General features: G+C 40.6%; 1 protein-coding gene across 29 annotated transcripts in view; it reads right to left on the reverse strand.

Annotated features, from left to right (window-relative positions):
- Window positions 1-17,193, reverse strand: part of NRXN3 (neurexin 3) — a 985,201-nt gene that overhangs the window by 622,665 nt on the left and 345,343 nt on the right. For 21 of the 29 annotated variants that reach the window (XM_048307861.1, XM_048307848.1, XM_048307847.1 and 18 more), the window contains 2 exons: window positions 14,097-14,300; window positions 6,457-6,483 (listed from right to left, as the gene is read on the reverse strand). In XM_048307861.1, the coding sequence (XP_048163818.1) occupies window positions 6,457-6,483; window positions 14,097-14,300 (231 nt within the window). The remainder of the gene's footprint in view (window positions 1-6,456; window positions 6,484-14,096; window positions 14,301-17,193) is intronic. The other 8 variants (XM_048307857.1, XM_048307859.1, XM_048307858.1 and 5 more) reach the window with 1 other exon arrangement.

A 17,193-nucleotide genomic window follows, 5' to 3' on the forward strand; every position in this document is an offset into this window, starting at 1 on the left:
AGCTGGGCCTAGCTGAACTCTAGCAAACACAGACTTGCATTTGTAGCCTAGATTAAATATTCTGGGATTCAGGGACCTTGTGATATCGCAAACTGCAGCTTAGGATTGCTGAAACCAATTATGCCACAGCAAAACCTTAATCGCCATGGCACTGTCTGGATGAGGAGGATTAAAGCCACTGTGAAAAGCCTGTGCTCATTACACCCAATGTTCTGCACCCAATAATGGCAATCACTAGTACTGCTTTACCAGTCACTTCTTATCCAACATTCACTGATCCTTAAGGCTCACTGATTTGGCCTTAAATTTATAGAACAGGTGGCACCCAATATAGCAAGCAGTGTTTGTGCTGATCACTTTTTGTCTTTTTCTTTTTAACTATTTAAAGCCTCCTTAGAGATGCTCTCTCTGGGTTGTTCTCAAACAAAATTAATAACATATAAAATACTTGCTTCCTCCTAGACCCTAAGGCATGAGTTTTCAGTTTTGTGTTCTTTGAATAAAAAAAGGAGTGAATGTTCTGGCAACTAATTACACTATGTAATCTACAGAGAAGACACAATGTCTAGACATCAGTGAAGCAGAGCAGTTTCTCATGTGTTTTACCTTTTCTCTCTCACCCAGGTGGAAGATGTCCATGTGGAACCCAGCCCCAAAGGGACTTATCCACTCTGCTGCAACTGATAATTGCATGGACTGCTGCTGTCTTTGTAAAAATAACCTCAGAAGCACTACCTCATTTTGTAGGGGTACCAAACAACCCTGGTTTTGGTTAAGGACAGGGTCAATTTTTTGCAGTAGCCATGCAGGTGTGGAGCCTGCAGCTGTGTGGGCATGGCCAGGGCCCTAATATTATTAAATACCATCTCATGTCATTGCCAGGGCAGAGAAAGGGACTGTCTCTCCTTTTTGGGAAAAAAGTGTTCCTTTCCAGTCATGGGAAAAGAGTGGTGGGTGGAGGGTCTGTCTGCCATTGTTTTTCATTGCCCCAGGCTTGGTGGGCATTTTGCATGTAAATCACCCTTTCTTTGTACATTTTTTGTTATTAGTATTGTTGCTGTTCATTTTCTTAACTCATTGCTGTTTCCAATAAATGGTTCTTATCTCAACTGTGATCTTTGCCTTTTGTCTCCCACTGAATGGGAGGGAGGGGAGCAGCTCATGGTTTTCTTTGTAGTGGGAGTAGTAAATTGGAGAATACCATTCCTAAACTACAACATTAAGTCAAGAGGGTATTTTTCCCACAGGAGACTTGGAATGGGCTGAAAAAGTCAAGAAAGTCTGAGACAAAAGACCTCACTTTGTAGTAGCTGTCACAGGGAAGAGGAATTTGTTGTGTTATAAAATAAAGCTCATCTGCACATCCACAAAGGAGCTCAGAGAGACAACAACAGGAGGGGGAGCACAAATAATATCTTCCTGGGTTATGTGCAGGGCCATCAGGCCACCAGAGGCCCATATGCACAAGCCCAGAGGAGCACGGGGCGCAGTGGCAGGTGGGAGCACAAATCACGGACTGCTGAGCAATGAAAACCTTGTCCAGGTCTCTCCCAGGGCTGTCCCAGCAAAGTCATTAGTTCCAGTGTCCCAGCATGATACTCATCACTATATGATAGCTGGACCAGCTCTTGATATCACCTTTTGGATTAAGGGGATTGCTGCAGAGAGTGGGACATATGTGATGTCGGCGAAAAGCAGTTTGGGGTCAGACGGACTTACTATGGGATGTTTAGGGGAGAAACAAAAGGCACAAAAAGGGAGAAGTTCAGGAGATTTTGGCAAGAGCAAGGGTGGGAAAATAAATATAGGTGTAAGGGGATAGAAAGGGCTGGGCATTTGAATAGTTGCTAATCAGTATGTTTATCTGATCAGTGCAGCCTGTCCTGTCTTCTTATTAAATTACTTTCTATGTCTTTCCTGGGTGAGGGCCCTTTATTCTCTGTGTATGAGGGTGTATGGGGCTGTGAGTGCTGCAACTGGACTCAGACCATGGGGTCAAGAGGCCCAGATGTTCATGCTGCCAGAGACTGGGAAGATTGTGGGTCTGTGAGCAAGCGTGTGATCTCTAGCAATGGTCCTGCCAAAAACACATCTTCAGCTTGCTACAAATAGAACCTGGCAACAAGCAGTGACAGTAGCGTCACCTCTCTTGGGCTGTTGGATACAGCAAGGCAGGTTCTCCTCTAACAGAATTCTTATCTTGTCATCTGACAAAATATCTGGGAGAACTGCTTTTGATCCCCTGACAGAAGGAAAAGTCTTCCAAAGACAGGCTTGCTCCCTTCCCTTCTCCTGCACTGTGGTGCAGCAGCAGCACGAGGCCAGACCAGCATCCCAAGTGTGAGACTGCTCAAAGGTGAGATCATTCTCAGCTGGGCTGTGCAGATGCTACAGACAGACACCAGCTTTGCTTTCGCCACTACAGTATGACATACTAATGACTTGACACTTTCCAGGCTGCATAAACATTCATTTCTTCTTGATTATGTTTAAATGGAGCTAGGAGATACTATAGTCACAAATATGATGTGTATGTTCAATCATACTGCTTCACTTTCAAAATAATGTTTTCTTATTAGAGTTCTATTAAGATTTTATTAAAATGACAGAAATATCACTAGGAATTGGATAAGTGCACTTGGTTTTACAATATTTTGATTAGAGTTAGCACAGCTTCCTATTTACTTATGATGATACAGAAACCTCTCCCAGAAAGTTACACATCATAGATTCATATTTTATGTTGTTACAGTGGCACTTAATAAAATGAAACATTAACACTGCATTGAAGAAGGCACTAAATACAGTAAGCACAGCAACTGAGACAGGAGAACCAAACTCATATTCTAGCTGTCTTTATTGTCAAAAATTAATTGGATTTCAAACAACATGCTAAACGTGAGACCTCACAGAGACACAGGATCAACTGTGATTAGACTTATTTTTTATCCTCTTCCATCTATGCTTTTAGCAACAGGTAACAGAAAAAGATCTGGAAGTTTTGAGGCATCAAAAGTGACATGGAAATAGATGATGGCTTGTCTGGCATGCTTTAGTGAGAAGAAAAGGCCTCATTATGAAATAACAAGCAATAAGACAGAAGTGTTCACTGTCCCAAGGAGCTACTTTTGGCAGATCTCTCATAGATGTAGTGTCAAAGTATGTGACTAAATACTGACACACCACATGAAAAGGTTTGTGAGGAGAGAGAACTAGACCAAGAGTAGTAGCCTAAAAAGAATACGGAGTGAAAACACCTCCAAAATCTAAATCTGTAGCACACACAGCTCTGTTCTCCACACTTAATACTGGGTAGAATGCTGAAAACTATCCGCATCTAATCTGATATGAAGTGGGGTCACTGGATATGGAATAATGAAATTAAGGACTAGGTACCTTTGAAAAGATAAAGAAAAATCAGAGCACCAGATGTGGCACAAACTATAAAACTATCACAACTTTAGCTTTCTTCAAAGTGAACAACACATTTTAATAAAGAGTTTACAGGGGAAGGACAATTTTCTTAGGAAATTCTACTTAGAAAAATAAAATACATGTAGGCAAAAATCCAAGAGACATATTCAGGCCATACCTATTTAGACTAAAGCTATTTTCCCCATGAATCCAACCAACAAAATTGTGCTATCCATTATGTCTGCATGATGTTACGGAATCGTTCAATGCACCTTCACACAGTTTATTTTGAGATCCTGGTCCTGCTTTTGGTTGTGCTGATTTCACACTCACAGGAAAAGAGAGTTACTATACAGCTACCAATGTGTGAGCAAAAGCACTGTCAGGTCCTTCTAAACGTGCAGAAACAGAAAAGATCAGTTTAGGTATCTTCAAGTGTGAAAGGAAAGGACGAGATGAGTATTACAATAAGAACAGACAGAGTAAAAGACTGTGAACTACAACAGTGATGAAACACAGAGAAAAGGTAAGATGAAATGATGGAAAACAATATTTTGCATCAGATATACAATAGCCCAAAGATACATAAGAGAAAAGCCTTCAATATTTTCAATGAACATTAAGAGCAAGTATAAATGCTTACCTGGAACAATATGCAAGACTCCTATCAAACAGCATAAGCTTCAGCACTTGAAGTAGTGGGTTCTTAAGCTATGTGTTCCACAAAACCCCAAAAGTACAGCTCTGTTTACTTTTAGAACCATGGACTGGGTCCCTTGTATTCAGTTACCAGTGGCAACTGCTTGACCTGAAACTCTTAGCTGCTGGGAATCCCATTTCTCAAGTTACTTTAAAACACTTCTGCTCATTTCAGCAGACCCTGGCAGACCTGTCTGTATTTGGATAACTCCCTCTGCACAAGTAAATGTCAGTGTGCCTGCAGGAATGCTTACAGTGATATTTGGTCTACTTCTGCCTAACTATATTTTATTCATTCAAGGGTATAGTTTTCACCAATCCCCAGCAGGTTCCCCTCTAGAAAACAGGACAGCTGACCTGAGTTACTGCAACAGGCAGCAAAAAAACCAAGGTGTTGGAGGGACTAAGAGTAGGCAAGCTCATTTTCAGCAAAGCATCATAAAAAATAAATTAGGAAGATCCAATGTGTTTTAAATAAAGAAAAAAATGTAAACCTTCAGGGAAAGACTGCATTTAAAAATGCAACAGGCTCAACTATTAAAAATGCATGGTAGCAAAATGATTCAAGATGTTTTGATGCTTATGGGGAAACTAACAAAAACATTGAATTCAAACTGTCTGCCCACTGCTCTTGTTATATGATTCTCTTTTTCCTGTTTTTTCCTTTTTTTTTTTTGAATGTTTCTTCCAATTAGTGCTAGCTTTTTATTTGCATGAAAAACAGACAATTGCTACTTGCTACTAAAGCTGACTTCCCACCTGAAGATAGTTTTCCATAGCTAAGCCTTTAAACAGCCAGCTGTCATCAAGAGTTGAAGATGTTGACATCAGATTGTTGTCCAGTACCAGAGGAAATGACATGGATCCTCAGGTGACACACATCAAGATGAACTATGGGGCAAGTGTTTTGATAGAGTTACAGGCAGCTAAAGCAGCAAGAGCGTATGAACTCTTATGAAGCAAAAGATCCTATTTTTATGCAAATGTCCTCACCACTGCTATGTAAATTCTGGCAATCTCAGCTACCAGATTGAAGACACTTTTCCCTATTGCACATTCTATCTTGAAATTTAGTGTGAAAACTTCGAAGAGCAAAAGGAATTCAACAAGACCTGTCAAGATTTGAGTCATACATTGACTTATCCCACTTATAGCAATTTAATCCCATACAACAACTAAGCACCATGCAGCTGCTTGCTTACACCCCTCCTCCCATCAGTGGGATGAGGAGGAAAATTGGAAAAAGGTAAAATATGTGGGTTGAGATAACAATTTAATAATTTAAATCAAGTAAATTATCATGAACAAGCTTCTATGGTATATTAGGGCTTACCCCCAGCCACAGGCTCACATGAACCACTTTCCAAGTCCAAAAAACTAATTGCTCACAGTTTCGTGCAAAGTAGGCTCTCAATCAGCTGGCATTGGCCCTTCATAAATACTTACACATAAACTCTAATACAGAGGATCTGCCAGTTCAGGAACCTGGTTACAACTTCAGATAAGCCTCAAAGCACACTTGAGAGATAAAGAGTTCCATTGTTTGGGGAGTGGGTTTTACTTTGAGGCCTACATCAACTTTGATCAACTCTTCGAAGTAGAACAGAAAAAGATTTGGCTTGCTCAGTCAGTCTAGAAATGGACATAATCTTTCACTATTATTTTTCACAGACATTTTATAATCCTTCCTCCCCACTTCTACATACTGAAAGGAATCTTCAGTGACCCAGAGATTCAGATGGAATTTCTTATAGAAACCTAAGAGTGGCAAATGCCATATATATACATATATATATATGAAGTATATATAATATACTCTAAATGTAAGATCTAATTTTTTTTCATTCTATACCCAAATAAAAATTACTTTGAATAAATGTCATGTTAAGTTGCTACCATTCTGTAATAAAGCAAGAGTTTGAAGCTTGTTTTGTTTTGGTTTTAAATATGCATGCCGTTTTGTAGTGGAGAGGTGCATACAGTACCTGTTGTTATTCTTATGTGGTTCTTTAAAAGTTTTCATAAAGCCAACAGGTTACCAGTGAAATACAGTATCAGCTCATCAGGTTCCTCAGGTGTTCTTCTGCAAAGCTATGAAATAACAGTTCATCTCCTCCTTGGAGAAACCTAATACAAAATTTGCCACACACAGTCACCTTAAAATCTTCCCTCCTCCCTCTCCAGCTTCATATCCCACCCAACCTTTCAATTTCAGGAGATTATTTTTAAAGAAAAGAAAAAAAAAGAAAAGAAAAGAAAAACAGCTTATAAAACAGCAAAGAAAATAAAGTTATTTTAATATATATAGAAAGAGAACAAAATGAAACTTGAGGGAAAACTTACTGGCGTTACAGTTTATCCTGATACAGTCTAGATGGGGAAAAATAAATGAAAGATGAAATTGCATCCTTCAAGGTAACAGCTGCAGACATCCAAAAACAATCAGTCCACCCTTCCGGGGACAGACACACGCAAAGAGATGTGGCCATTTTATACTTATATACAGTCTGTACAAGTTCAGGAGTGGGTGTATATGTACAGTATATTCTATGTAAATATCTGTTACATAAATATATATATATACACACATATATATATACACATATGTATAGAGAAATATACCAATATACATACATATCCACATGTTGACACAGAAAGTTCTTTCCTTTTTATAGAAACCTACAAATCTAAGACTATCTTCCACTCCAGACCATGAACTGATGTGAATTACAATTAAAAATTTTATAATTAAGGCATAAAAATCTCCCTCAAGACACAAGTCATACTCAAGTGTCATTTTTGCTTTTTAGAGACCTTCAGCAATTTCCCTAAGAAGCTTGAAGCTCAAAGTGAACCTTTACACTTGGTTTCTTTTACATTAATTCTTATTGTTATTGCAAAAATACACCATCTGTCAACACAGAATACCTGTAAAATCAGCCTATGAGATTTGTTGGTGCAATATTTAACCCTTTCCAGCTCTCCCAAAGACAGACCCTCTTCTCATTCCCCCAAAAGCCAGCCCAGAACACTTTTTAGTATGTGCACAGACACATTTGACACTGTCCGCTCAGGTGAGGAAAGGGTTAATATACTGCCCTCTTGTGTCCTGTCATAAAATGGCCACTTGCAAACAGCTAACCGCACGAACGCCCAGCCCAGATTTCAGCTAGTTCTGGAGGTTGGGAATACTTTTTTTTGGGCTTGGCAGGGAGAGGGGGGGTTTCTTTCAAAGGCCCCCAGGCCTGCCAGTTCCTCAGAGCCCAATCTCATCTTGCTGTCTGAACGCTAAGACTGAATGGGGTGCTTGTAACGTTCAGGAAGAAGATGAAATGGACAGTGAAGCGGCAGATCTGGGAACCTTTGCTGGCCCTGCTTCATTCAGAGGTTACAGGCAAGGGAGGGACAAAGAGAGGTACATGGAAAGAAAAACAGAGTTGTGCTTGTGGAATCTAATAAATGGTAACTGAGGAGTCTGCACAAAGAAAGCAAGCTGCGGTAGGAGACCCTGAGCTAGAGGGCTTCTGAGCATTGCTTCTCTTTTTTAACACACTAATGCTCAGCATATCTCAGGATATGATCCATAAGAGGATCTTTCACTTATTAATGCCTACTTGCAGCCTTGTGAACATCCACTGCTGTGGTGTCTAACATGGGTGAGAGCTATCGTATCAGTGCTATTACATTATCTTGGGCTATGCTGACCTTCTCGGGAAATCAAGGCCATGAATAATAGCACCATGCTAGTAGGCACCTTGTCTGGACAACTAAAGCTTTAATCACCAGAAATGGTTGTATTTATTACAGAGATATGGCCCAGCAAGGGAGATTATATAGAATGGAAATACAGAGAAATATAATGCAGTTTGCTTCTTAACTGGACGAATTTTATGTTCGCTCAGACAGATGTAGAAAAATTATTTCAGCAGCTGACACTAAACACAGTTCTTAAAAAATGAACGCGGGGAAAGAACAAGAGTCTATAAATAATAAAGAGTTGTAATGAGCAGGGACACACCAATCAGGAGTAACATAGCCAGAGAGAGTCTGTTTTCAAGCAGAACTTCTCCTGAGAAAATCTGGGTTTGGTTTTGTGCGATTAGGTTTGTCATGTGTCGTCAACCGCAACAGAAAAGTGGGAGCAAACAGCCCTGGAGCAACTGCTACGATCACCATACAGTGGTGGCTATATCCCTTATAGGAGTTGGGTGGGGCAAAGGGAGCTCTGAAGTACATGCAAGGGAACTTCCCTCTCTGACCTGATGGAGAGTCACAGCAAGAGAGATGCTCAAGTCTCATCGCAAGCGAGGTCAAGAGAGTTGCTACAGCTGGAACAACATGGGAATTTCTTATGGACTAAAGAGCAAGTATGCAAGAAAGGGAAATATGGCTGGTCCTCAGCAACATTCATCAGAGATTAAAATTACTTTTTTTTTGTTGATGACTGCAGAGTTGTGTTTTGGGGTTTTTGGGTTTTTTCAGTGATCCCAAAATAACTATACGTCCTAGGGCTTACCCTCAGGCTGAAACGCTACTCCAGGTGAAGGGGGAAATGTTTCAAAATGAAAACCAGTGTAGCCCTTATCTTGGTTGCGAGATTCCTGTTTCAAAGGATGAGAGTCCAGGCCACTGAGAGGGCTTCCCTGGCAAGTACACAGCACTATTACATCTCCAGACTGTGAGCACAAAGTCTGCAATGCCATGCAGTTGGGTGCCAGACAGAAATGCCCAGGTGCACTCCAAAGGAACCAGCTCCCCATCCAGGTTTCATTTAACTGCGTCAGTGGGGATCCTGCAGGGCAGCTAAGAGCTCCACCAGCACCAAAATACCATCCACACTACCATCAAAGAAAATACATAGGTTTCTTGTTCATTGCCTCAATTTTGAGCCTTGCCAAAAGCAATCCAAAAATTTTCCAAAAACATTAATACATGAAGTTGTTCTCTCTCTCTCTTAAATCAGTTTTTAAAAAGGAAGAAAACACTTATGTCCCTCATAGCTAGTACAACAGTACAAATCCAAAGCAGAGGAGATTTTTCCTGGTGGTGAGGGTGCAGGTGTAGTCTGGTCTTTGTGCTCAAAACAGCAGCATCTGGTTAATTCAGGAATAATTTTAAAAACTCCTTGGGATTCCTCCTGCACAGTACCAGGCCAATGATACTTCTGGGAATCATCATCTGGGGCACTCAGCCCTGTTATCAGTATTTATTTCTGAGATAGGTTTTGGAGATGAGTATGCCTAAACAGCTGTAAATCCAGTCACCTGCCAGTTCAGCAATTGGATGAGGAATGTGGTGGATAGTAGGGAAGTGAAAGTAGAGTCTGTTACTGCATGAGGAGCAGGATTAGCTGGGAAGACCTTCTGCAGTTACTTTCTTTTCATTAATTGTCTAATGTAAACCAGAAGCTCCTTCCTCAGTGCTCAGATGGAATCTGGGCATATCACTTGGAAAACGGGCCAAAGACAGTCTCCTTCCAAAAGGTTAAATAGCTTGACTGCAGTTAGCTAACACAAGGGATCCATTGTTTGAATTGAGGTATCTTTAGCAGCAAACATTCATCTGCAATTTAGGCCTGTGCTTCTTACCACCTGTATCTTTTTGTCTGAAAATAGTAATATTTATTTGATGCTGCTAAGGCTCCAGGCTGTTTTATCCTTGAATCAAGAAAGAAAGTCACCTTTGCTGTGTGAGAACAAAATGGTTTTTCCTTTGGATGAGCAGCCATGTGTGGCTATGGAAGAGTACTTTTAGGCAAGAATAGGACAAAAAACTGTTTCTAAGCTCACTCTGAGTTATTTCCTATGGGAAAACCAGATAAAGTCCTGTGCATACTTACCCAACATTATATTGAGGCTCTTTGTCTCTCTCCTACTTGCACTATTTGCATGTAGAAATGACAAAAAACCTTCATTTTGGATGGGCAAAGGTGGCTCTGACATCCCTCAGGATTTAGCTTAGGAAAAGATAGGTGAGAGGGATGGTTACACTTCCTTAAATGAGAGGAGACAGGACATATTTATCCTAGTGACCGGTGACCTGAATATCCTCATCACCAGCGACCAGGCCAGGAAGAAAAAAAAATGAAATATTCTTAAGTAAAAGTCAGTACAACATTATAACCCTGCCACTTATCAATGGGAGGAAAAATGTGAAGGTGGATCTCCCTATCAGACCAGCCATTTCTTTCCCTTTCTGCACATCATCTCAGCATCAAAAATTATTCCCAAGCATGTTCCAAGCTATGATTTGCTTAATTTCTCTCTCTCTCTCTCTCCTTCCACTCCAGACCCACTTCTTCAAAATCCTTCTCAGCAGAAGTGAGATATGCATCACATTTGCATTTCTATTCTTCACACAACAAAAACTCAAAACTACTGATAGTCATGCTGTCAACATGAAGATTTGCAGGGCCTCTGGCACCCACAGTGGAAAGGTCTGAAGCAACTTCCTTGCCCCCTTCCTTAGAGAATTATTCATTGCTGCTCTTCCTTTCCCTCCCACCTTCTAGAGCAAGCCCCCAGCTGCCCATGGCCACCCACACCTGCTGTATCTCTCTCCCCTGACTGGCTTGGACACTGAGTGCTGAGGGGTGAGAGGGATATGCCAGCCCCTGCAGGCTGCTCCGTATGCTCTGTTCTCAGGGCTGTTTGCCGTGCGGGCCGCAGGCTTCAGGCCTTTGAAGGGTCGAATACCATCTTTTGATTTACCATGGCTGATGGGGTATGGGAAAGCTTTACAACTGAAACACACAGAAGATTCAAAAAAAAAAAAAAAAAGAAAAAGAAAAGAAAGAAAAGAAAAAACAACATAGGAAAGACCTTAATAAAGACACAAATGATAATAAGAAATCTAATGGAATAGATCAAAGAAGAGAAGAAAGAGACAGCTCTTAGTAATAGTATTAAATGACTTATAAGAAAAGCACAGTTAACTCACCCCTCAAAACAGTCCTTGTTTACACACATGTATCACAGGTTAGACCCTCAGGGGATACTGACACATAGCTAGTAAGCACCAAGCATATTCAGGTCTTCAGAGGTGGTGTTGATGACTGTTTCTCACGGGTAAGGAGATTTTGGCAAGGATAAAGATTTGGTTCTCATTTGTGACATTTGGGCTATGAACGGTCTCCATACAGAGTTACTGTGACTTAGAGTAAACAACTGGAAATGAATGGCTCTGGTAAGGTGATTCCTCCTCAAATTCTGTTCTTCAACAGCAAAGTAACTTTGCTGTTTTGGTAGAAGGAAAGTTCTGTTTCAAGGACATTATCTGACAGCTTTATAAATCTGAAGAAAGGAGAGGTGAAGCTCAGTGTGCGTTCCAACAGTCTAAACTGCCTCTCTGTTGAGTCAGACATAGAAGAGTGCTGACAGGTTTCCACTGATCCAGCCTGTAGTCACTTTGGGGAAGATTCAACCTCACAAAAATTTCCAGCTGAAAAGCTGGCAAAATGTGGCATACACATTGCTTCAGTCTGCTACTACACAGAACCAGCCTTCAGTTTACACAGGGGTTTGCTCACAGATTTTGTCCCTGCATTAAGCTGTCAACAATACCTCTTTCCCAAACATGTGTAGGCCATCTGTCAAATCTTTAGCCACATCTTTTAGGTGCCAGACAGTAAGAGTTGAGCAGTCCACCCCTACGCTAGGTGATAGCATAAAAAACCCCAGTGAGTGCTAGAAGTGACCAATGCCAATCAGGCATACAATGTTGACAGGCCCTGAGGGAAAATATTGTCTGCCAGCACGATATAATCAAAACTGGAAAGGAAAGAGTAAGCTTTAAAAAATAGATATATTCAGGGTTACCTAAATATAGCCTCCTCGTATTTACTTAGGGTCTAAGTCTAGGAGGCCCTGAATGCCCAAATGAGCAATTCCACTAATTCTCCTTCATTTTTAAGAAGATATAACAGAATCAAACAAGTGGTACCTTTCTCAGAAGAAAAAGTGACAATTTTTGATGAAGTCTGGAAATTTTCATGCTGTAGTACTTTTCATGTGGGAATACCAAAGGTGATAAAAGCAGTCCTTACTAAAATAGTAGCACATCCCTCACAGGGTGCAAAGAATTCTCCTTTCAACAAATAGAAAAACTAAGGCTTGAAAAGTAAAAGAACTGGCTCTGGGCTACAAGAGGATACTGTAGAGCTGGGCAGATACTCAGCTGCCCCATCACTTCCCCAACAGAATCATGCCACTACTAATCTTTCAGCGATTAATTTTATTTTCTGAGAAAAAAATAACTAGCCATAATTTTCAAGAAATGAAACGGGGAAAATATAATCTCATTTTGCTTGATTTTTAGCAACAACTGATTAGATCAGAAGAAAACGCAAACACATATACACAGATGCTCTGGGGTTTTGTGGAAGATTCTCTTTGCACATGTAAGGAGCCTCAACAGCAGTTCTTTTGAGCTGTTCTCCAGAGAAACCCTGGAAAATCTATGAAATTTTCCTTCGCTTAGAGTTCATATAGGCAGAGATGGCTATCATCAGAGTGCTGTTTCTCTTTATTTGAGAAGTTACTGTCATAGTTGAAGTTCATCTATTCCATCTGTCCTGTAGGCCAGTCTGGATAAGACAGCAACAGCTCTTATGCAGCTACAGACTCAATAGTGCTTTGTGCTTCTTCAGTCAAGCTAAGCAAAGCAAATATGCAAATATATGGGGGGGGTTTGTTGATTTTTTGCTTTTATTTACTAAAAGGCAAGAGTTTCTATAGACTTTTAGATGGACACTCATTCATTTTAAGAGATATGAACTTGTTTGACCTATCTTCTTCTCTACACTTTCTTATTCAAAAAGAAAATAATAGGGCCTGGCTCACAATTTCAAAGCAAAAAAAAAAAAAAAGACACCAGATGCAATTTTAAACAGCAAGCTTGTTCCAGAGGACAACTGCTGGACAACATATTCCACAAACAAAGCTGCTACATGGTTTGCTCCTGACAGTCACAGCTCTGAAGGGCTCTGAAGATGGTGATACTATTAGCACAAAAAATGTGAAAGCTTGTTCCAGTGGGCCTTAGAACTTTGAAAGCTGACAGAAATTCTAACAGACCATACACAAACCTTCACATACAATAACCTACACATTTAAAGCTATAAGATTATGCACTATGATGTTAGTTTTGCCTGTTTGAGTCAGAAACTCTTTTTAGTTGTATTCCTCAATTCACATGAAGCAACAAGCTGCATCACTGAAAAGTGAAAGAAAGCTTCAGCTCATGCATTTACATTCTTTAAGAATTTCACTCCGTAGAATACCTAAAGACTGTCAAGAAAATGAATTGAGGCTAATCTAATAGCACATTCACTCCCAATTGTTTTTGTGCTGTTGTTATTGTTGGACTTGTTTCTAATTGTCTTTTTGAATTATTTTCTGAGAAAGTATAACTCTAAGGAGACAGAACACAGCCCTTTGGGATAGGGGGATGCACTTTTACTATTGTTACTTTCTTTTTAATAAAGATACAACAAAAATCACCAGGCTTTTTTATTAGATATAAAAAATATGGCAAGCTGTATTAAATGCTACCAAATTATGCAAAGGGCAGGGGGTTCACAGGGCTTCTGCTTGCCACCATATCCATTTTGCTTCCTTTCCATGTTTGCCTTTGACTGTTTTGAGTGATGCTGGATGAATGAGGGATGTAACTGATCAAAAGATGGACCAAGTAGCATGTTTCACACAGAGCTCACCAGTCCCAGACCAAGAAAGGAAACTTAAAAACTTAAAGATTTAAAAACCAACACTGTCCATAACGAAGAACTGACAGCAAATCTTCATGCAGCAATGCAGAAGAGAATTTCTCTCCGCAAGAGAATATAATTATAAAAGTTTGTTGTTTTAGAAATCAATCCAATCCAATCAAACCAACAGAAATTAAATGAAATTATTTAAAAAAAAACACTAATCACAAGCCCAAACTAATAGTGAAGAGGGCAGTGGAAGGTGTTTATACGATACCTAAGTTGACCATGAGTTTGACACGGCCTCCATCCAGCTCCAGGCGCAGAGTGTCAGCAGAGTCTCGTGAGGTGGTTGCCATCAACAGCCCATAAGCACGCTGGGACATGAAACGGAAGGACACATCTTCTGCTTCTGTGTGCATAACCATGGGCATGATGATCTTCATGTACATGCTGCCATCATAGCTCAAGATAGAGGCCTCTGCAAGGAATCAGAAAACAATTGCAAGAAATGAGAAGAAGTTACACCTCTGAAGAACCCCCACATCTACCACAAAGCACTGTGTCTACAGAAACCATAGCACTTGCCACAGAAAGGTATGTAACTGGGGAAAAGTGAAACAACCATTTAACTGCATCTAGAAACCCTGTGGGGCAAATATGAGCAGCAAAGAAAGATGTGGTGTTCACTGCAACTGGTAATAGCAGTAGCCTGGACACATAATTCCCAAGGTCAAGCATGTTAGGAGAGAGCCCTTTTGTGATTAGGTGCTAGCAGAGCCTTTGTTTTTCACATCTTCCAGAAAATGCAATCTCCTTCAGTGCACTGAAGTCCAGCCTTCCCTAGGACTAGCAGTAACAACTACAGTGACTAGTGTTCTAATTTCTGGTACTCTTGCTGTTGCTTATTTAGAGAGGAATTTCATTTCATCAATAACACTTTAAAGACAAACAACTGTATAAAGTGCATTTCCTAACAGGTCTTTTCTAAATCAGATTTGTTCCTTTTTGTGATTTTATATTTTTTCACTACTTACTAACAATCAATGTTAGTAGAGCTCTGCTGACACAACCAATGCAAATAAGAAAGGAATAAACCAAACTCCATTGCAAGGGCCATTCAAATGCAGCAAAAGTTAGAGGCACAATGAAAGCCAGGAGGAGGGGGGGAAAAAAAGTGAAGAAAGAAGTTATGTTTTACTGTCATCTCTGAGGATGTCAAGGAAAATTGGAATTTCAGTCGAGGAAAGGAGTTAAACTTTGCATTCTCTATTTGTTCAGGGTCTTGTCTGCAGGAAGTGATATTCTCCTCTAAGGGGTAGAATTAAAGTCTTGTGTTAGAACTGCAGCAAGCACTACAGCATGGCAATTATTGTTTCTTCAGGGAATATGCTCAAAAGCATTTTCATCTGCAAAATTTACAAATATACATAAATATATAAATGTATGAATCAGAGCATTCCTATTCCCCACAGCCAACCCCCACCAAAGACAGACCTGTAGAGATTGCTCCATGTAGGGCTTCTACCATAAAACTACATGTCAAAATCCCAGAGTTTAAAAAAACCTGACTGGTTCAGCTTCCTAGAAACATGGATGGATTGCTCTCTTACCAGTAACTCATCCATAAAGCTCTCTTACCAGTACCTCATCCAGTTCAGTTCAGCTGAAGTTTTCTCAAATGATTGACTGGGATTCTCTCCAGGCACCACCACCCCACCGCCCCCCCCCCAGAAAGTTAACAGCCCATCTAATTTAACCAACTGCAAAACATGTATTTGGAATCTAGATGCTCTCCTTATACTTCAGCCCTTTGTCCCATTTTTCCCAGACAATGAGAACAGAACTTCCATCAGGAAACAGCGAACTTGGCAGAGCTGAACCTTACTCCTCTCAACGTCTAAATGTTAGATGCTACAGTAGCGTAAATTGATGGGAAACTGAGGAAGATCTAAATGTCCGTGCCACAAAGCAACCATGGCTGGCTCCAAAATGGCCAGAAACAGAACTGCAATGCAATAAATATGCAAATGAGGTGATAAATAAAGATATAAATATCAAGCTGATAAAGTGACAGAGGAGACAATATACGGTTCCAAAATATTTAGTGGGGATCACAACAGTTGTGCAGATGCAGCAACCCACCACACTAATAGCTGGTGTGCAGCACCTCAGCAGTCATAGGACAGGCAAACATAAGAAGAAAACTTTTCTGGGACCACCATTAAGATGTCTGTGAACAGCATCCTTACTCACCAGTTTCCTTAGCTGCGTTCACCACACACTGTCATGGTCTGTACACAGAAAGCTCTCTACACACATCACCCACTCAGCCATAACATTACACACATCTCTGGTACCAGTTGCCAGTGTTGCCCTGGGGTCCCACATCTTCATTTGGCTGAGAAACAGAGGAGCAAAGAAAGCCTCTTTTTCAAGGTGGAAGAATAGTTTCTTCCTTTCAAAGTGAAATTCTCTTCCCCCTCACGTCTGCACCTTTCACTTGCCACCCACAGCTGCAAGCTGGAACTAAATGTACTGTATTTTATACATACACTCAAAGGCAATGCCTATGTACACACAAGCCTTCCTTGCTCTCTTTCCTCTCTCTCTCTCTGCAGATTGTATTAGAAAATCCAGTCAAGCATGAAATGGCTCTTTTGAGGCCTTCAGTTCAGATGTGCCTTGCATGAAACAGTTGCTGGCCCTAGCACATGAATAGCTGCGAGAAGGGGGTTGGAGGATATCGGGACTGTGAGTGGGAGTAGCTGACACAAATGTCCCAGCACTGCTGCTTCCTTCTACACAGTGCCATGCATTAGGAGCTTTGAAAACATGAGTTTTTCTGCAGTGACTAGAACAAACCAAAAGCATGGTAATAATGAGTCTCTGCCCTTCAGTAAAATTTGTGTCCTTCAGCTTTACTGATCCCATCGCCAGATAACTACTGCCCTTAGACAAGAAATCCCAACCCTTACTATTATACTTATGTAAGGAGGATCTGAGGAACACTCAGAATTGCTGAAGATAACATAAAAGTCTGGACAGTGTTTCAGCTGACATCTCACAGTAGCATAAACCAGGTATTACTGTCCCTTCTCTGGCCAGTCTGCTACAAGCACGATGCAATGAAACCTCGTAACAATTAAGTAGATAAAATTAATATCTTGAAATAGTTGAAACAGCCTCCACAAAACCACAAGAGACAATGTTCTGTTCTCGTGCCATATGCACTTGACATATTTCAAAAATAGCAGGATTTCATTCTCACTTTGCAAGTCTTCTCAATCTGGAGTATCTGGGAGCCTTTCAGCACATCTCCTTGCAAGCAGACCATTCCCTCCAGCTATGAAAATACTCCGTTCAGAGGAGGG

Source organism: Corvus hawaiiensis, chromosome 6, assembly GCF_020740725.1.
Source record: "Corvus hawaiiensis isolate bCorHaw1 chromosome 6, bCorHaw1.pri.cur, whole genome shotgun sequence".
In the NCBI taxonomy this organism is placed as follows: domain Eukaryota; kingdom Metazoa; phylum Chordata; class Aves; order Passeriformes; family Corvidae; genus Corvus; species Corvus hawaiiensis.